Below are 21,510 nucleotides of genomic sequence, written 5' to 3'. Positions count from 1 at the left end.
CCTTGGAGGCCTGCATACTTCAGTGATGACCAGTTTGGTATATTGTAACAACCTCCACCATCTTCTTGTTCTTCTGCCTCACACCTATACAGTACTTGATTGAGGTCAGCCAAAGTTAGTTGAGATGCAATACTGAAAAAACAGTGGAGAAAAAAAATTCCAAACCCAAAGCAACATTAGTAGGGAAACAGAGAAAAGATTTCACAAACAATTCTACTTTCAGACGTACATTAAAATAATCAAATATATACAACTCTCTCACCACTTAATCTTAGAAATGAAGAGTCTGATTTTTCAGATGTTCTGAGATATTCCACTCAGATGTTTTGTTATTTGTTTAGAAACACATTAAGTAGAAACTCTGAAAAATCATACCCCAACACTGAAAAGCACTCTATTTGAGTAAGTCTACTTTAAGTAGCAACTACACAGAGGGTGAACAAAAGAGCCTGGGAAGTTTTTAAAGATTATATGTATAATACTAACCAGGGTTAAAAAGAATATCTCAAGAATTTTTATTGCATTCTGATAATCCAATCCAACCGTAGTAACAACACCACCCAAAAATATTCTCACTTTAAGTTTACAGACTGTTCTTTGCTCACATTGTAGTTCTCTTGGCTTTATTTCAGAAACTTAAAGAATACTCACGAAGCAAATAACGTTTTTAATATAGGTGCTGAATGATCATCAGGAAGACTTCCAGATTTAAAATGAGGGCTGAACTGGATCAAATGATTGCGGAGTACACCAACAGCCTCTTGTGCCTTTGGGTCAAGACTAACTCTGTAAATATGAATGCATAACTTGCAGAAATGTAGCACTTAAAACAACTATTCTAAAGTCTCAAAACAAAGAATTGTATCATTCTATTTTAACTAACACAGCAATATGGCAATTATAATAACGTACCTGAATACTATTATACTTCCTGGTGTTAATTTTTCAAACTCTATTTCTTGAACAAATTCATTTGGCCCTTTTATGGCAGTTCCAGCTTGCTTTATAATTTTACTGTCTTTAATCTTAGAAAAGAAAACACATTTGCAACTGAAATTCAATGTCTTTTTCCTAATACAAAATATCACATATTACAAAATATAACATCAGAACATGTGGTAAGAAGCTAATTACCTGGATATGCTCTCTGAGTTCCATTGTGAAATTAGGCAATCCATTTATAAAATGTTCATCTTTTTTGTAAGGACCAGTACTTCTCTCAATAGTCCTAGCCTCAAGTACTACTTCTTCTATTTTTCCTAAGAAAAGTTAGATCATTTTGTAGCTGTTAAGGTACTTTAACTGGAAAGTGATTCTTTTGGAAACATGAAGCAAAACCTAAACTAGAAACCTAAATAGTCAAAATAAAATTGTGTTGTACAGCTAAAGAACAACCTAATGTGACAAAACATACAGGCAAGTGTTTTAAATATCCTCTAAACATTCATCACACATTCATTGGCTGTATTGTATTTAACACTGCAATTTTGTTATTTTATAAGTAAACCATAAAAATCAGTCAACAATTAGCAAATTACAACCTGATCACCAGCTCTGTTAGCTTCCTTATTATCTTTTAGGAGACTGTATCAGATTGGTTTCTAAACTGCAGCTACAGATCGTTTATCTTCAAAGTGTAACAACTTATTATTAATATTCAAATATTCTAATTTTCTCTATCCTTTCAGTAATCTACAAACTAAGGTATACAAGCCTTGCAGCCACTTGTAAACGTCTTAACATGTAATGTGACTGACTTTAAAAATCAGACACGCACATACACTCAAAGAACTAAGTATGCTTAAATCAATTTGGAAAGCTTCTCTTCAGAAATACGTCCAGGTAATGTGTAGAAGTCACTATACTTTGCTATTATTAAGTATAGTAAATACTTTCATTTTTAATTAGTATTATGTATTACCTATTATATTTGTATTAACTTATGCAGTACAAAGTTGTTTCTTAAGATGTATTTTTAAAAGTACAAAAGTATTCACATAGAAGAAAGCTGAATAGCAATGACATCGACAAATATGATGAGATTTTAGCCTTTTTCCCCAGGATAACACTTAATAAATAGTAATCCCACCAAACTCTGTACAATGAGCCATCTTCTGATTAACTATTTCTCAATAGTTCACAAGCAAGACAGTAAACAAAACCAGACCCTCACAGGGAGCTTCCAGCAGGAAGTACACTCAATATGAATGCCTCCGAAAACCCTAAGAGAGGTGAGTTTGTTATTGTTTCTTTTGGTGCATACACATTAGTACATATAAAAGTGTTATATACTGAAAATTCTCATATAGGTTTCATGTGTTTGAAGTTAAAAAGAATGGGAGTAACTTGAATTTTTTGTATACCTGCCACCTCTTGAAAAGAAATCTGATTACCTGGGATACACATTTCAGGTACTTCTTTACTGTAGAAGGAAGTTTTAGGATCCCTGAAGGCAGTTCGACTTACAGCCACAACAGACTGGTGTGTGTTAGGGCAGTGTCTTGTCACTGCCACTATATCTTCATCAACTTGATCTACGTACACCTAGAAAAGACATACCATTGCAACTGTGCCTACTCAGAACATAAATATGGAGAAATTGTAGTGTTACCCTCACTTCTTGCCTGATTAAAGCCTTTAGCCCCCAGTTCCTGATGCAGCCTGTTTATAGCCAGCCTTCCTGCTAGAATTCCTGTTTGGAAATTAACTTCACCAGAACTCAGGTGTGCTGCTGGATTCCATTTTGCATAAAACCTCTCTTCAGATACTACAGAGATCTGTAAAGAAAATATGATTTAAGCAAATATCAGCTACTCTGGAAAAATTACCAAAAAAACAGCTGGAGGTCTCAACTACACAATCCATTCAAACTTCATATGATATTGGACAATCTGAATTAATGCCAGCTGGTAAACTGGAATTTCAAACAAACAACATTAAAATATATGTAATAGGACATGAAAAACGATTATATTTTTTAAAGTAACTTAGGAGTTAAACTGTAGACACATACCTGGTGTGGTACTAGTTCATCATAGCCTTTGGTGCTTCCTGTAGCACAGCATGCCATGGAAACTATCATTGCACTAGGAAGAGCATCATATGCAGATCGGTGCTATGTTAAAAATAAACAGATAATAAATAGTGAAACAAAGACATAATTCATTCCTCCAAATTCAGCATACAGAAGATACACTCAGTTTAACAGAGCTGCTAATCACATGATCATCATTTTCTCAATCACAGTAGAATTATTAAAAAAAAAAAAAATAGTATAAAAGCACTAACAAAAGCAACTTAAGAGAAATAGTCAGAAATAAGCACTCCAGTTTCCACCACACTCTCATTCTTTCCTGTAGAGCAGGAGCTTGGGAGAACAGGTTAACAAGCAGAGACAGAAACACTTATGGTAGCTGGAATGAAAGAATCAAACCAGCTCGTTAAGTAGTTTTATATATTTTTTTCCCTTGAAAACACAATCTTGAACATCAGAGGGAATTGTTATAAAATTTTATTCTCTGCATGCAAACTTGAAGATCTGAAACATATTTTTCCTAAATACCCTTCAGGAAAAACATCCAGATTGCACCAAGCCCTCCGATGGTTCAGAAATATCAATTCAGAAAGCATTAAATGTAAACTTTGGGTTTTGGTTTAGGTGCTCACCTGAATTGGACATTCATTATCATGTGTAATATCCATAAACAGTGCATGAGCAATAGCTGGCATCAAAGGCCTCAAACGTGGCTGAACAAAAGAGCCAACAGGTTCACCTCCAAAACGATAAACTAACCTTCCCTCTTCATGGCTATTATAAGCAGTCATTGCCTCTGAAGAACAAAATGGGTAAGTGTTTGCATAAGAATAACCACCACAGAGTACAGCATGAACAAAAATGTTAATGCAGCATTTTCCAGTTGTTATTTTCGTGTGTTCAATCATTAAAAAAAAACCCCATATAATTATATTCTCCAATGTGGATACACAACCTTGGAATATTCCATTTGCTATAATATATTAAGGTAGAGAAAACTAAGGAAAAAAGCGAGAAAGCAGCAGATATCTCAAACCGTTTCTCATAGGCTTTAAGAAACTCATGCAACAAAAATCAGACACAATGCAGCACTTGCATAGCAGAACCGTGCTACAACTTTTTCTCTCACTAGAATAAAATTTTTAACCTTCTGTCAACTAATGCAGGACGTCTTTTATTTTTACAGGTAATACTGTATTTTTTTCTGAGTATCAAAAAAGTCACAACACAAAAACTGTACTTCTGATTACAGAGTATGAAATTAAAAGTGCATAATCCAGAAGAAACCTTTTCCTTGGAAAAGGCACGTCATCTATAATCTCTCGTTGGAAAGAGACCACACACAGAGCAAGCCTACCTCTTATTAAGGAGGTAATGCCCAGCCTATTCACAAAGATATTGTCCAGCTCCTCATTTCCTGTGAACAGTTCAGCCACTACATACAAATCGGCTCGCAATTTTCTAGCTGTGTCCAGCATGTACTGCAAAAAGCACAGCCAAAAAAGCCACAGACAGGGGAAAGGTAGATACAAAAAAGGACAAGTTTCAAAGCTAGGCAGGGATTGGACAACAGGAAAATGCCATGCACCAAAGATAAACAGAAAGCCAAAATTAAGAAACAAAAAAGTTGTTATACAAAAGAGGACACACAAACATAAGCAAAATCAAGAATTAGCGTACAACACAGGAGAAATTAAATAGAACACAAAGAAGAAAATGTAATTGCATAAGCAAACAACAGGAATATGTAAGAAAAATAAAAAAAGCATACCAATGTTAGTTTCACATTAAAAACTCCAAACCATACACGACAATCCTACATAATTTTCAACTGCTTATTGTACCTCTAATCAGGCTGGTAATTCCCAGGCGGTTGACAAAAACATTGTCAATGTACTCACTGCCCGTGAAGAGTTCAGCTATCACATAAAGATTAGGTCTGACTGATCTGGCTGTTGCTAGCATCTCCTATAGATCATAATACATTTTTAATGCAAGACATCCATTGTCAGCTATGTATATGCAATCATTAGCATGAATGTTAACCAAACATAAATGAGTCATTCATATATGCAGTTCATTAAAAAAATACCAGGTAAGATTCATAAAACCATGTTTATCTTACAGAGATTATTTATAGACTAAGTAATTCTCGGAAATCCTCTGAAGACTTTAAACTAATTACAATTTTTTGTTAAACAAGATCTTAACTAAAAATATAAGAACAAAGGTGGATAAAAGAGATACCTGTTAAGGTAAGAAATCTGAAGAAGACTTCAGTTTAAGCCTCTGAAGTTACCATTCCAAAAATAGTAACAATAAATGAAAGAATGACACAAGTTTTGAAATGGCTGCATTTAAGAGCCACTTACAACTTCTGTGTGGGCAAATCAACTTGTTTTAGAGAGCTCTTCATAGATTTAGCTAAGCTCTGTAACTATGGTAAGACTAAGCACGAACAAGCTGTACTACTCAAATCTATTTAAAGCTAATTTACTAGGTAAGTACAATTTCTGGATGTAGTCAGCTCCGTGGTAAACAATAAGCACTAATCTCAACAATAAGCTTGCCAGACTAAACTTTTTGTAGGTGTTCTTTAGCAACTTTTAAATTCTGGAAAGTAAACCACTTCCTGTTTAATCTGGCAATAGTAAAATACATACGGCAAAGAAACACTAAGATTTTCAACCAAGTCTCGGCAATGACCCCAGCTAAAAATGCATACTAAGTCCATAGGGAAAAGTCGCAGGGGAAAAGTTAGCCAGGTCCACCCACATCCACAATATTTCAGCTAAAGCAGAGAATTGAAAGACACAGTAACAACACCACTCTACTGTTCAAAGTAGCTGAAACCATATCTAAACACGACCAGTCAAGAAGCCTTGCTTATGCTATGAGGAAGATTTATTCACACCTGCACTCTGCCACCTAGATCCTGCAGATTTTGTAGCAACAGTGCAGGACTTATTTCAGACAGAAGCTCCTTTATAGTAAGCATGCTTGATCTTGCGTACCTCAGCTACATGAATAGGTGTTGAATGACAATTGTCAAGACGAACACCGTGGAAATACTTGGCAGTGATTTCAGTGTATTTTTTCATATGTGCCCAGAGATACGGGCAGTCTTCGGGTTTATTACCATAACGCAGCTTCACACTGTCTCCCCAACAAATAAGCTCTCTTCTCAAGTAAACATTTGAACCTGTAAGGGAAATAAATTCACTATAGTATACATATGTAGTACAGAACGTGCACCAGAATGAAAATGTGGTATTTCATGCTCTACTGCTGAAGAGTAGGAGAGCAAATGTGAAGATGACTAAAAGTTCTAACAACAACCATATCAACTAAAAATCTATATACCCTACACTGATGTATAATTTCAAACTACTCCAATGGAATAATTTAACTGCTATAGTGACACTGAAATAATCATTCAGATTGAAATCAAACTCCTTTTAATTATTCAAAGCAGTTTAAAAAAACTGTACATGAAAAAAAAAAAGAAAGAGCAGCAAACAACTGAACAAAATTAGTAGTTTGATTGTTTATACTGGCCAAAATAATAATAATAAAAAAATCACTGTGTAACCATAAACAAATTGCCACAGCCACAATTTAAAGTTTTATCTTCTGTTAACAGCAAACTGTGATGATGTAAGGCAAATTTTCAAAGTCCTTAGGTAGGTAGGTAGGTCACTGAAATGGACAAAGACCTTAAATAATTTTTGTGTATATTAAAGTATTTATCCTCCATCTAGTCTAGTTACATACACAATTTTTTGCCTTCTTTTGCATGCAATCAATAAAAAAAATTAAATCTGAGTTCACCTATAATATACTTACTGCACAGAATATACTGACAGATTTAATTGTGACCAAGACTTAAATAATCAGTCATATCTAAAAAAAGTGACTTCTCTCTTACATAAATTACATATTTGACAGTGACAGTAATATAATTTTAAAAACAAACCAATCAACTCACCAAAACCCCACGCTATTTGCAACATGTAATATCAAGGCACAACCATGGAATTGTCAATAATCAGACCACACTAAAGAGGAATACAATTACCTTTGAGCCATCAGTCTGCTGCAGGTCTATTTATATTCATCTTATCTAAACCTGATCAAAGCACAAACAGGGTCAGCACCACTCAGGATGGGTAAGACATAGCTACTCCATTGCCTCCTGCTACTCCTAGACAAGCTAAGCTGATGAATCATCATGGGTATTTTACTGGTTAAACCTTGAATTATATCATGAAACTTGTTCAGCTGAAAAGTAGTCCTGCCTTAGCAAAGAGATTATTTTTCAGTCAAACTAATTTCTTAAGGCTCGCATTATGGACACCTAAGTGATTGGGCCTACACAACGAAAAGACACACAACAAGAGTATATAGGTAGTAAGTAGAGACCAGAGATTGCAAGTCATCACTACTTCCAAGAACATTCACTTAAGCACAGCCTACCTTTCATCTTCACTAATGGAAACATAGCTTCATGGATAGAAAAACTGGCTTTCTTTAGATGTACAACAAGATTTTTTCAATGGCCATTTACAGAACCAGCTGCATTTGCTTTGCAATTGCTGTATTTGTGCCCTTACGTATCATCTCTTCACACTGTATTCTCGGTTGAAATAATGTGTGGCATAAACCAAAGGTATAACACAAGTATAAAGCACTTAAACTGTAGACTAATTAGGAGAAAAAACTCTGTAATGGAAGTTAGGTGCTAAACTAAATGCTGACTAAAGCCTGTGACTGAAAGAAAAAGTATAACAATCTGCCCAGAAGAAAGGGCAAGTAGTTGGAGGGTAACTGAACAAAAGACCCTTGAAACACGTTATTATCTTCATCTTTGCAAAGGAGAAAAAAAAAGGTAAATAAAGAGCAGTGAAAAGGCTGTAGATTATTTTGCACAAGTGAAGTGTTTTCTAACTCCAGATCACTCTGGAGTATCAATCAGATTAGCCTCTAAAGTAGACTCAAACTCTCAGATGTTTTTAGTGAGAATTAAACCAGCCTTTGTTTGATTCAGTTTACAAAGTGAATGACTCTGAAAACAAAAGTTGTCAACCTTGCTGTTATTGGATACCAATGCTGGCCCCGAAGGAGTTAGAATTTTAGTACCTGGTGATTTCATGCCCTATTTTACCTTTGCAACTAATCTGCATACTTAATTTGGATTGAGTCATCTCTTGACTGCCTGACTGCCACTCACTGGACCTTTCACAGATCCAGTTTTTGCTCACTAACGCAGTAAAACACTATCCACCTTTTCATTGCATTAGTTTTCTGCCACACTGTCATTGTCTTATGGAAATGCCAACAAGCAGTGGTGTTGGAACAAAGTACAAAGTAAGCAACAAAGACAATGACAAAAGTGGGGAGGCAGGATGTCCCCATTTCAGTGGCAGAAAGCTGGTAATTTCCCTCTCAAATCTTGTAAAACTGTACCTCAAATCCCAGTTCTTACAGCTGATCTGTATGATGAATGGGAAATAAAGTGCTGTAAACTGAGTATCTGCTATTCTGCAGCTTCATAGGAATACATCTGGAAAAAAGACAGATTAAATAAAATCCTTTTTGCTTTGGCTAGAATATCAAAAGCATTTATAACATGATTCAAAGTTCTTTTACAAACCGGGTTCTGCGAAGTTTCTAAGAGGATCATCTCCCATAACCCAGCCATTATGAGCCATGAAATAACAAGCTTTATCTGGCTCATGTATCATAGTTTCTTCTTCCTCCACAGTCAGCTCTTTGAATGGATAAGTAAAATACCTATAGAATAGACAGGCAATTACAAAAAACTATGAAAACCATATAAGGTAACCTAAGCTAAAATTTGTCATCTTTGAAATTAAAATATCTGCTATGAACTGGCATGCAGAGAAAAGAGATACCAAAAAAGCAGCTGCTAGACTATAAACGACAATGAGTTTTCTCTTTTGTAGCATGCCTTGAAGGAGAAAGGACAGGTGTTGCCACTACCTTGGTGTCAGCTGGAAATGTAAGATTAAAGCCCTTCAGATACGCTAGTGGCATCAAGTACATCAAACCTGAAAGGCATAAACTTTCCTAGTTCCACTCCTCTTCCACCTACAAGAACAATTTGCTCTATGTAATGCTTCGATGCTTTATGAACGTTGTTTCATGCTCCCTGGTCACATTTGTTTATTAAACAGTTAATGAATTGAGTTTTTTAAGCAACAGTGTTAAGGGGCATTTGTCCATGGGAAAGAAAACATTTGCACATAGAAATGTATCCTTCTAACAAACTTTAACCTCACTTTCCCAAGATAGATTCTAAGAGTTTACAAACAAGAAAAATATATATACCTGGTGACTAAAGGATATTTTCTACAGATAGGACCCAGCTTAGGACCATCACTAGCCAGTCGCTCATAAACCACAGTCCCCACAAGACAATTGACAGCCTAGAAGTAATTGAATTATGCATTATTGAAATGCCTGAATTTATTTGCAATTTAAAACAGTTCAGCATTAAAACACAGTAATTGTAAGACCTGTTCTTGATGGTGATTAGTTTGTTTGTACTGTTCAGCATTCAGTTCCTCAATCCTCTTGCGGAACCAGTTACAACATTCTTCTATTGCAGCTGGTCCATTGCTTATCAGGAGGACATTAAAAGCAGAGAACAATTAGAATAATTTCTTTTTAAAACACAGTGTACATACCCATCTCTGAAAATAATTTTGGTTTTTTGGTTTTGCAAATTTAACTTCACTTGTGATTTTAAATTGTAATCAATAATACAATACCTGTGTGGTATGAATGTTGCCAGTGCTATATTCATATCTACAGTACAGCCAAGTCGCCTGTAATCAGGGTCCTGAACTATTTGAAGATGTTGATTTGGATCAGATTTAGTACTCATTTTACCTAAGAACAAGACAGAAAAGAGTATTCATAAAGTAAAAATAGGAATTACATGTAAAAGACATACAACTTTTATAATTCTAGCATAAGGAAGATAGGGGTAGATAAAGGCTTTGAAGGGGTGCAAAGTCTTCAAAGGCTTTACTAGCCCACAAAGCATTCTTGTATGCTTAAATCAGCATAGACTTCTCACGTAGCAAAAAATGGGATTATTTTGTTTTCCATCTTACTGTTAAGTTTATTTCTAAGTTTCTTGAACTATAAATACGTAAGTCACATGCTTCAGCAATGTACTCTTCCTTTACCTTGAGTTAGAAGGGTTTTAAATTGCTGTACGGCTTTATTAACATCCACTTGGAAAAATTCCCATAGTTTAAGTTTTGGATATAAATCTTCCCGAATTATTTTACGGATACACTGTAAAAATAAAAATTATGTTAGATAATAATGTTGATGATTAATATAATTAAGAAAAGCTAAGTACTCATACGAATTGTTCAAAAAAAATATTGGAGAGTAAACGGTTATTAAATATATCTGCAAAGTATACATCATTTTTCGTGCATTTCCACAACCTTAGAAATATTAAAGGTTCATTCAGCTATTTACAGAGTTCATTACCTTATACTTCCTTCTCATTCACTTACATTCAGGTGATGATCATTTTCTATCAAGGGAGGGACCCCTTTAGCAGTATACTTTCCGTCAGACACCATACAGGTCAAATGCCACAGAGCTCTATCCAAGACCCAAGCTGGCTTCAGGTGAGGAGAATTTACAAGGTTATAGCCACATTCTGGATGCATCCTGAGCCATTCACTGTTAGTAGCTTATTCAAGAAAGGGAGGGAGGGGGGGAAAAAAAAAAAAGTAAGTACACAAGCTGAACACTTAGTTGTTTTGTGCAAACATCCTGACACCAAGAAGTTAAGGCACTATGGCATATATAGTTAGTTCACATTTCAACTAAAATTTTCCATGCCAATAGAAAATCATGTCTTATGCAGAGGTGTGCATTACTGATAGTTATTCATTTTGCAACAAATACAGTTGCAGAGTCTGCAGAGAAACTTTCTGTGAGTTACACAAAAATATGCAATAGTATCACCAGCTCTAAAACACTAAAAAAAAAAAACCCAACCATTTTTGTTGCAGGAAATACATCAAATAATGGACAAGAAATGCTCTTTGTGTGTTGAAAGCCAAACATACATCCCAAACCAAGATGGTCTAAGTTGCTTATTTTAAAATATTCTTAACCCTATCAGCTGTTACACACAGACAGACAGCAAGAGTGCACACACTGCCCAAGAAAAAATTAATGAAAAATGTAGTTAAATGGGCTTTCAAGAAAGGATTAGCTGTGACACTGTGTGCATAGTAAGAAGCACAGTGGTGGGAAGCAATGCCACTGAGTCTTACACAGAAAGATGAGTGCACTGTCTGGTGCATGCAAATAGAACACTAGTTCAGATCAAACACTACACTCTACCGTGTCTATTTTCTAAACAATTCCTGTAACATCAACAAGCACCAGAAGATATGCTGAACATTAAAAATTAACTCAGAGAAAGTTCACTAGAAAATGAGTATAATATTCTAATACAGACAGTAGTGTGCATGCAGCAGTATGAGTAAATACATATATAACAGAGGGAATTTGATTTTGGACATGTGACAATAAGAAATAGTCCTCAAGAGTGAACTTCTTTCAAGTTTTGAAACTGTCCTAAATGCTATTTAACTGAAAATAATTGTCATATATTCTTTTGAATGAATCTCTGCAATTGAGAAACAAAATGTAAAAAAAAGCATGGAATGCTTAAAAACAAAAATTATATTTTAAAACATAACTTTACTCAGGTTTTACAAGGTTTTTTAAAAATAATTTCTCACAGAATATGTCTTATTAACCCACTGTTTGAGAAAAGCAGAGAAAAATAGAAGTAGTACATCACACAAGGGAAAATATATAACAAATTATTATATTGGAAACATGAAGAAAGAGCCTTTAACATGTCCAAAATTATAGCAGAATAATTAACACCTAAAACCCAAGTTTGCTTAGTTCAAAGAAGTTCAAGAAAAAAACATCAAAGGGAAAGAGGAGTGTACTCTCTCAAGCTACAGTATGAACAGCTATTCTGAACACCCTCTTACATTGTATGCTAAACCATTTGTGGAAATTAAGAACTTCATGGTTTAAATGCCATCCACAACTAAAACCACCATACTCATTTTAAAGTTAGAGAAAGCAATAAGAAGTTCAGGCTGTTAAAGGCTGTTCTAGGCCAAGAAGTTCCCCCCTACACTTTGTTGTTTGATTTTTTTTAAATACATATACTACTTCTGAAAAAAGTATTTTTCTCCAAAAAGCAAAACTAGCTTCCTTTATTCATCTAACAAGAACCATGATTTACTATCAAGAACTTTCATGTGTAAATACAATTGTCTGGAAAGACAATTTAAATCTAAGGTGCTGGTATGCAAAAAAAGAAAGTCAGCAGGCATTTCACTAATTCTGGTATGGAACAGAATGATGTTTTCTGATCAGAAGGTAAGCTCCAATGATTCACAGCATAACAGCAAAAGAAATCTAATTCTGCAGAAAAAAAATTGCCAAAAATATCACTTGTGATTACATTTGTTACAGCTAGAGAGAAAATACAGAGAAGTAAAAAAATATAGAAATATTAAAACAAGGAATTACAAAAAACTATTTCTAAAATTCATTACATTGTTATTTAAGAAAATAATTTCACGTTTTTCAAAGGACTAATTCATTGTTATATAAATTAAACACAAACGTAATATTTAAAAGTGATGCTCACTGCCCAAGACTACTGTTTTCCCTGCCCTTTATAAAGCCGAAAAAAGGTGGTGTTTGATGTGATTAGTCAAGTCTTGGAAATAGGATCTACTCAAGTGTTAAACTGCAGTTACACAATAGTAGCCTCTTCTGAAAGGTAAAGATGTAATTTATTTCAATTTATTTTTTACTTTGTATGATTTATTACAGCCACTGAAACCTCAGAAAAGGAAAAAAAAAACCAAAACAAAACACAAAACCCCTCTCCTTTTTCTATCTCCTGGTGAAAAGTAAATGCCAGTGAACATAGCATTTCTTATTTGAGTGTGTTTGAACACCATGAAAGATATGGCAGCCCCAAAAGGGGCACATCTACCCACTCAGCTACGAGACAGGGCTTACAAGTTCATCTATGATACTCCTGCTAACATGCCAAAGGTGCATCTATATTTAACATTGGCGCATGCATCTACTTCAAAGTCAGGCAATAGATGCTAACACAGATTTTAACAACAAAAACTGACTGCCACCATTCTCTATTGTGCAAGCAGTCTGTTCTCCATTCCAGTGTAAAAAACAAACACCTTAGCTTAACCACTTAATAATGAAAGTGCTGTCTGACTTCACAAGAGGAACAGAGGGGAAGCACTGCCCTTTTTATACAGTGGTCTCAGCTAGAAAGCAGAAACTAACAACAGATACAACCACTGTTAAGCTGAGGGGTCATGAGCTGTTAGAATTACCAGCATTCAACAATTTACTGTGAGACAACTTAAGCTTTTAATGCAGACATGCTGCAGAAATAGTAACAATGTACAAGTATCCATAATCTGCTCAAAATAACTGACTATACATTTTGAGTCTATTAAACATGTTTTACAGTTACTCTAACATGCAGGAATGAACCAATTCTACTAGAAATTACTGTGCAACTAAAATACCAAAACAAAGTGTAAAGTTAAAGTTCCATCTAATCAAGAAACTCAAAAACTGTTTGTTTATTTTCTTATTTCAAAAGCCCCCAAAAAGCTCCACAGGCTTACTCCATTTGCTTACTCAAACATTTATCAGCACATCTCTCTGCTTATGCTAAATTTGGCATGTAACAAAGTTTGAAGTCAGTTGTAAATCAAGAGGTTTTTATTATAAACAACAAAGGGGGGGGGGCGGGAACGAATTTAGAAGTTTGAAATCAGGAAACAAAGTCATCAAGTATACCCTGCTTAATGATGTTAAGTCAGGACCACGGCCATCTGAATACTTCTATCCTGTTAGAAGACACTTCTAAACCTTCTTTCACCATAGTATCAATGTTTAGTCATTCATCCCAATGAAGATTATTACTCTGAATGTAACCCAGAAAACTCCTTCTACAAACGTAGCCAAATAACATGACATTTTTCTTCTCAAATGTATTTTGAAATCTAATAAAGATAGGTACTTCTGTCGATAAAAACATTCCCCTTTGTAACATGCAAATATATGCAGTGAAATGATAACAGGATCTCGAGCACATGTGAGAGAAACTGGACTCTGAGTTTGTAAAGTGCAAGAAATTTTTCTTCCAAAGTTGGGAGAATGTTTAGAAGCTAGATTCCCTCAAACACATTGCCAATAACTAAACTTAGCAACTTTTCAACAAACAGACAGGGCAAACAACTGGGACCACACTGCATTGCAGACTGATTGGATGGGAATGTTTGGCAGCAGTCAACACCAAAGAACTAAACCAAATGAAGTCTGAAATTCAGAGGTATCTGTAGTTAGGGTTTTTAAGCCTCAAAGGACCGTAACATCAACATACATAATCAGTTGTACTCTCTGTTATGAGAATGCTAATTATCACAATCTTTAGGATGCCAGCATAAGATGAAAACTACATTATAAACACAATCAAAGTAAACGCATTATCCAAGTAATCAGCAAAATTACAAATGACAAAGCACTATAACTTAAATTTCATCAGATCATACTGAAAAAACCCCAGTCCCTCAAGCAATTAAGAAAAGTAAAGCCTTCAATGAACTGTATATCTATGCTTAAAAAACCCCTCACCCCAAACACACAGCTATCTTTTTTTTTTTGCTTTCCCCACAGCCTGAGCTGTAACATTTCCTCCATTGCTTAATCCTAGCCTCTTGTCCCTATTGTTTGCTGTCTGCATGTCAGACCCAAATTAGAGCAGTTACTTTTAAGCAGCTACAAGCATAATACCCTGTTTAACAAGAAAGCACGCAGTTTATGTTCACCAGGTAATTCATAATGCAGATTCCACTCATTTATGTGGAAGCTGCATGCTGCAGATCATAAAAATAAGCATATTATAAAAATAGACACATGCACAGTTCATTAATTCTCTCTAAGAAGGGCTCCATTCACTCTTTCAGTAACAATACCAAATTCTTTTACATCTGTTATGAGGACATATCAGTTATAGTTGTAAAGAGTTGTCCTGAATTTGAGAGATTCAAAGACAGAGACAACTAAGTTGCTTAAAACAGCTACTAAAAGACAGATTCAAGAGGGAACAGTTAAGAGAAGAATTAAATACAATTATAGAACCAACATGGTTATTAACACACACACAAATCCTACCAGTATGATTGTAGACTACATCTGTGATGCAAAGCATATTCCACTCATTTTTCATTTTTTCCACAAGAGCTCCTATATGGCTCCAAGTGCAGTTTTGATTATGGCTTGAAAAGTCAGGATTTACTTCTAACTGATCAGCCAGTGAATAACATGATCTAGACAGTCCAAGCTTCTGCAGTGGTGTAAAATGAATCATGTTGTAACCTATGTAATAAGAAGCAATTTATTTAATAAGAAAAACAAATTTCAGTCAAAGTTAATTGAAAAAATCATGTTAGAGTTATAACAAGTACTGAAAGCTAGTGTTTGGAATAATCAGTGTAAATGAACCTGAATCTTCCCCTTGAAATTCTGCATAACAAAAGGTTTAAAAATCACCCTATTGGTTCTACAAACTTCCAAGTCTATCTGAAATTAAAACAATAAAACAAAAGTGGTTTCCCATTCTAGAAAATCCCTAAAGTTCTACACCTCTGCAAATATTTTAATTATTTCACTGACTTAACCTGTTAACTAAATTGAATCTAGTAGAAAATATTTAGTCTACAAACTAAAAAACAAATGAGCTGTTTACATTGAAGAGTTTCAGCATAACTCTGGTTTTTGATCATAAGACACAAACATATATCTTTTAATATGTGCATTGACATTACCTGTTTCTTTTGCAACTTTAAGCCTATCTTCCCATTCATGAAATGGTCCCAGACACTTAGCGAGGAACGTCTGGAGTGTAACACAATCCAAAGGTAACACATGATTATCAGCTCCAACATGCAAAATAGGATCCACAACTATGTAACCTCCACCACTTTTTTCATTTCTAGGAAAAATTAATTTTCATTGGTATAGTAAACACCTATTGTAACAGTCAGTTTCATAAAGAGAATCCAACAAGCACAGTTATTTCAAAACCACAGTAGCCCAGTACAGTGGTTGGGGGAGGTGGGAAACAGGACTGCAGGACATCTGAAGAAAACATGAAACACTGAAAAGATGTTCCTTTCTTAGGCATCATCTCTCTACTGGACACACAAGAAGACAGTTGGGATATAGAGCTTTAAACTCTCTGCAAAAGTGACATACCTTTGTTATTTTTTGAGACAGAGTACTGGTTCCTCATTTTAGGATATGTACAGAACAAAGAAAGCAGGACTGCCCATCTTTTATACAAAGACCTTCATTTGAGCACGACCTGAGCTGAAAGTCCTTTTAACCCTGAGGGAATTTAACCACCCATCTTCCAGAAACTCAAAAGACTACAACCATTACAGATACTGACATTCTCTTCTACACTTAAACAAAGGAGGAAGAATGTGAAGGAAAGAACACAAGAACCTCTGTGCTAGAAAGATGGAAAACAACCTTCAAAGTCAATGAAGAAACTACAGATTAACCATTCAGATAATCAGAATGCTGATGACTTTAAAAACTTGTAAAAATGGCTTGCCTTTCCAATATTCACAGAAAATTGATCAACTTTGTTCTATATATTCTCCAGAGTATCTTTGTATCAGAAAGTATTGAACCACCATCACAGCTACTGTCTTGCATTAGCAGATTCAAGTAGGCCCCATGGTTGCAATTTCAAAAATGGATGGAAAACATGTTTTTATTCTTAACAGTGACTTCTTCAGGTTAAAATGTAGATCAAGGGAGGAGACTGTATTTGGCTGTATAGAATTTCACTTACCCAAGACTGAAATAGTACTGGTATGACCCAGAAATTTGCAGATCCAGCTTGCAATACTTGTCAGAGTCATCTTCTTTTCCTGTGGGATTATGCCACGATAGTGTCCTAAACTTGTGGCGATCAAATACTTCTCCAGAAGCTGGGTAATTTGTGTACACAGTAACAGGTTTGCCTTGAAGAGTTGGGCCCAATCGGAACTGTAGTTCAAAACCTCAAGAGAAAAAGATAAAAATCACTTAATCAGGAGAACTAGATATTTATATTCTGTAATTACAAATCATAATTAAATATTATGCTAAGAAGAAAGTGCACAAACACATATAACGTTACTGAAATTCTTGGCAGATTTCTACAGCATCATCTCTCCCTATTTTCCTAATGTTGCTGCTTGCACACTTTGCATATAATCCTTTTCCTTTACTTATATGGCACTATTAATCTCTTTTCCAATTTGTTCCTCTTTGCTATGTAAAAAGACTTAAAAACAAAGTACAGCAAATCATGACCCTCAGACTACACACAATTTGATGCAGATTTTGGATAACATGGTATTTAAATTTACCAAGTCTAGATATTACGCTGCCCCATGAAAATATCTGAAAAAAAATCAGGAACACGTTTCAAAAGAGAAAATTTTACAGATTCTTTTGTTCTCCATTGAGGGAACCAAACAATGCTAAATTCCTTATGTTTTTACCTGTAAAATGATATATACTTGTGTGTAATCTACAATGTACAAATTGTTAAATTTTCAGAGCTCAACAAACCCAAGGGAGTTTTGGATACATGCTGTGGGTCACACACACATAGAAAGAACAGTATTTAGGCTTAAGATACCAGTGATAATGAGAACAAAATTAAGGTAAAATATTAGGACCTAAAACCATACTGTAGTCTGTTCAGCTGGATATGAGAAATTAAATTTAGTCAACAGGTTTAAGAATAGGTTTCCACTTGCAGGTTCGAGGGTCACCATCATGTGCATGGCTAATTACAGGGTCCTTTTAAGTGACTGAAACAGGTATAAATACTTGCACAACTTTTACTAAATTACATCCCAGTCATGTAATTAACTGTAGTAAAACACCTACTAGCCCTAGCAGTCTACAAAAATCAGGAGTAAAAGAAACCTGAGTATTTGTAAAAAGAGAAAGTTATTAATACACAGATAATCAATTAGAAAGTGTAAAAAACTGCTGAACAATGTCAAGTTCCAGTATGTGATGTCGAAAAGAAGCCACTTGCTTATTAAGTAGAGTCACAGGGACTCTAATATTAGAATTCAATGTCTGAATACATTTATATATAAAGTCTCATCAAGCTTGCAGTTTCTCTTTACATAAACACCGCCATGTAAAGCAATGGGTTTAGGATCTGAATATCTGTCAGGTAAAGTGAATTTGACTGAAGAAAAAAAAAAAAAGTCTTATGTAAAAAAATCACTTTCATAAGGTTAAATACTCTTCCCAGTACTATTCTCACATTTTATTACAGAGACTACTAAAATTAGAACAGAGGGATATATGCCATTGATATCTTATTTCCTGTAACACTTACACTGACATCAGGAATGCTGTGCTCAAAATTAGCTATGCCCTCTCAGATACTGCCATCAGCAGAGGCATTGAATGCCTGATAGCTGTGCACTTCTGTGCGACTTTTTTGAATAAAATTACACAATTAGAAGGATTATGTAAAAATAAAGGTTAGGGTCAACTCTCTACTTCTTCAGCACTGACATTTTCTCACATTAGACTGTCAGAAAATTTTGAAATCAATATAGCTGAAGAGAATTCTTATTCTCAAGAACCAAGATCTTGCTCCTCTACTAAACCACTTTGATATTAGGTTCCTATGAACTAAACCCCACAAAATTTCATGAGTAATAAAAATTGTTGCATCATTAGAATGTTTAGTTTTATAGTCTGAATTTGCTGACCAGCATAACAGTGGACCAATTGGTGGGGTGGCTTTTTTATTTGATTTGAGGGGTTTTGTGTTTTGTTTTGTTCTTTTTTTTTTACAAATAGACTTAAGAACACTTTTAGAGAGAAAGAATGTTAAGTTCTTAGAAGTATGCAGCCAAAATACTAACATAGCACAGCTCTAAGAATCTGACAGGCAAGATAAGATTTAGGAGAAGCTAAAGGTCCCATATTCTGAAAGAGTATGTCAGACTTTACAAAACGTCAGTATTACTGATATATTTCAAAATTATAATGTCAAAGATGGGGTTCTGCGTAACACATTGCAGATAACTATTGGAGAGCTTGACTTATGAGGACTTTTTCAGGTCACTGAGTTACAGGTTATACAAGCAGAGGTCCTGTCCTGCAGGGCCTTGTCTAAAAAACGCTTTGCACTTCATTCCCATGAAGACTGACAGCTCCTAGCCCCTCTGCTCTTCATTTCTGAAGAGTTTTATGAATCAAATTGAACCACGACTGGAGTCTCTGCAGCAGAAGCAAGCACGTCCGAAATTGTTTCATATTAAAACAAGGGGGAAAAAACCCCAAAACAAACCCAAAACAAAAAACCAAAGCCGAACACCACTGCAGGCTGAACTCCCCTTCCACTGCTGCCCAAAGAAGGTGCCGAGCTCCCGGCCATTTCCTCTCACTCGGCCCAGGGGACGCCCCGCCGAGGAGAAGGAGGAGGAAGAGAAGGTTGAGGAGGCCGCAGCCCGCCGCCCTCGACCTACCTTGCTCCAACCTGAAGAGGGTCTTGTCCAGCTTCTCCATCTCGCTGAGGTGCAGGAGCCGCGTCTCCTTACCGCCCGGCATGGCTGCGGCCGTGCGCCCCGCGCTCCTCCCGCGCCAGGAGACTCACTTCGGGGAGGGAGAAGCGAGCCCTGCCGTGAGGGAACACAGACAAAAATCCAGAGGTCAGCGGCGACCCCCGGGAGGACGGCGGCTGTTTGGGAACCCCTCAGCCGCCGGTCTCGCTTACATGTTCCCCAGCCCCAGGGGAGTGAGGAGACGAGGCGCGGCAGGGCAGGGAGGAGGGGGAGGAGGGTAGGAGGCAGCTGTCAGGAGACACCCGGCACCCAGCCCTCCCCTGGCCGGGGACCGCCGTCGGCAGCACCCCAGAGCAGCTCCCCGTCCCACAGCGCGGCCCGGCCCCCAGCCAGAGCCGCGGAGGTGCCCCCGGCCCGAGCCGCCTCCGGGCGGGGGGGTGGGGTTGGAGCCTGACACCTGTCACTCTCCCCGCTCGCCCCGGTGCTGCCGGGAGTCACGGCCAGGCCCCCTGTCACCGCCCTGCCTCCGGGGGAAGCGGCGCCCGCCTCAGCCGTCCCACCATACTCACGAGCGGGCCCGGAGAACGGCGGAGGCGCAGCTCCCCGCTGAGGGCGACGGCTGTCGAGGCCGAGCGGAGCCGGGGCGGGGGCTGAAGCAGCCCGTCCGCCCTCGCCTGCTCCGGCAGCCCCGGGCTGGCCGGGCGGGCAGTCACTCACGCACTCGCCAGCAGCCGCGACAGACTCGGCGGGACCGCTTTTTTCCTCCCCTTTTCTCGCTTTTTTTGCAACAAACTTTATTGGTTCCGCCGCGGCCGCGCACGGAGACGGGCGGCGCCGGCGCAGCTCCCGCGAGAGCCCAGGGCCCGCCCCGGCAGCGGTGTGGGGCCGCCAGGCCGGGCCGGGCCGGGCCAGGCTGCGTCTGCCCCGCCCCGCCCCGCCCCGGGAAGCGGCCCCTGAGGGCGAGGTTGCCTTGGGGTGACCCTCATCTCCGGCGCGGCGGCGGCTGCGGGCGGGCCGATCGCTCCGCGGTCCGGGCCCGGAGCACCCCAGGGCTTTTGGGGAGCGCGGGGGGGTAGTAGCTGATGTTCTGCCCCTGCCTTGACAGCCGTAGCCCCCACCAGCCCCTTTACACACGGCTTGTGCGTCCCGGCAGGACAGACCGCCCACCGAGGGGCTCAGGCAGCCGAAACTAAAGCTCTGTGTGATTTAACGGGCATTCCGCTGAGGAAAATGCGACTTTAAAGGCTGCCTGAAGTAGCCCGGCTGGCACCTTCGGGCCCAGCCGCCCCTCGCCGCGATGGCAACGCCGCCCCGCGGGGCTTCCTCAGCGCTCCCGCCCCGCCGCCTCCCGGGGCACACAGCGGCCAGGCAGCCGGCTCCTTTCTGATAGGCTGCGCTGTAGAAAAAACATGATGTCAGCTCGGGTTTAAGTGCTATATATAGTATGTGGACAAGACTACAAACTCCCGGGATCTGTCTTTGACCAAGAGGTAAGGTGGTTTAATAAGCAAAAAAAAACCTCAACCAAAATACCCCACACCACCCTTGTTTTGAAGCACAGTCATCCAAACCGCTGTCACCAGACAGCCCTTACCATTGCTTTATATTGCAGAATATCTGGGACAGTTGCTCCAGGCCTCTCGCCACTGAAGTCATTAACTGCACTGTAAAGGTCAGCCTCGCAGCTTTGGAAGGTCAGTCTATTTTTACTGCCTAGAAATACGATTAAAAAGT

General features: G+C 37.8%; 2 protein-coding genes across 8 annotated transcripts in view; one reads left to right on the top strand and one right to left on the bottom strand.

Annotated features, from left to right (window-relative positions):
• Nucleotides 1-20,610, bottom strand: part of AGL (amylo-alpha-1,6-glucosidase and 4-alpha-glucanotransferase) — a 38,874-nt gene extending 18,264 nt beyond the window's left edge. Inside the window, exons 1-21 of one of the 5 annotated variants that reach the window (XM_074906639.1) lie at nt 20,346-20,610; nt 19,741-19,890; nt 17,040-17,250; nt 16,003-16,169; nt 15,350-15,553; nt 10,594-10,775; nt 10,252-10,363; nt 9,829-9,949; nt 9,574-9,676; nt 9,386-9,483; nt 8,688-8,827; nt 6,049-6,236; nt 4,879-5,002; nt 3,667-3,830; nt 3,014-3,115; nt 2,625-2,777; nt 2,394-2,544; nt 1,135-1,259; nt 913-1,025; nt 652-786; nt 2-132 (exon numbers count right to left, since the gene is read on the bottom strand). In XM_074906639.1, coding sequence (XP_074762740.1) covers nt 2-132; nt 652-786; nt 913-1,025; nt 1,135-1,259; nt 2,394-2,544; nt 2,625-2,777; nt 3,014-3,115; nt 3,667-3,830; nt 4,879-5,002; nt 6,049-6,236; nt 8,688-8,827; nt 9,386-9,483; nt 9,574-9,676; nt 9,829-9,949; nt 10,252-10,363; nt 10,594-10,775; nt 15,350-15,553; nt 16,003-16,169; nt 17,040-17,250; nt 19,741-19,822 — 2,806 coding nt within the window. In that variant the 5' untranslated portion in view covers nt 19,823-19,890; nt 20,346-20,610. Of the gene's footprint in view, nt 1; nt 133-651; nt 787-912; nt 1,026-1,134; nt 1,260-2,393; nt 2,545-2,624; nt 2,778-3,013; nt 3,116-3,666; nt 3,831-4,391; nt 4,516-4,878; nt 5,003-6,048; nt 6,237-8,687; nt 8,828-9,385; nt 9,484-9,573; nt 9,677-9,828; nt 9,950-10,251; nt 10,364-10,593; nt 10,776-15,349; nt 15,554-16,002; nt 16,170-17,039; nt 17,251-19,740; nt 20,154-20,345 lie in introns of those variants that run through there. The other 4 variants (XM_074906636.1, XM_074906640.1, XM_074906638.1 and 1 more) reach the window with 4 other exon arrangements.
• Nucleotides 20,611-20,759: 149 nt separating this feature from the next.
• The window catches only part of FRRS1 (ferric chelate reductase 1), a 34,527-nt gene continuing 33,776 nt past the window's right edge, over nt 20,760-21,510 (top strand). For all 3 annotated transcript variants that reach the window (XR_012633684.1, XR_012633683.1, XM_074906641.1), the window contains exons 1-2: nt 20,760-21,266; nt 21,389-21,470. The gene's annotated coding sequence lies outside the window, so the exon portion shown is untranslated. The remainder of the gene's footprint in view (nt 21,267-21,388; nt 21,471-21,510) is intronic.

Source organism: Athene noctua, chromosome 5 (assembly GCF_965140245.1).
Source record: "Athene noctua chromosome 5, bAthNoc1.hap1.1, whole genome shotgun sequence".
NCBI classification, from domain to species: Eukaryota; Metazoa; Chordata; class Aves; order Strigiformes; family Strigidae; genus Athene; species Athene noctua.
Note: the sequence above shows the minus strand (reverse complement) of the source record. Positions and strands in the feature narration are given on the sequence as shown.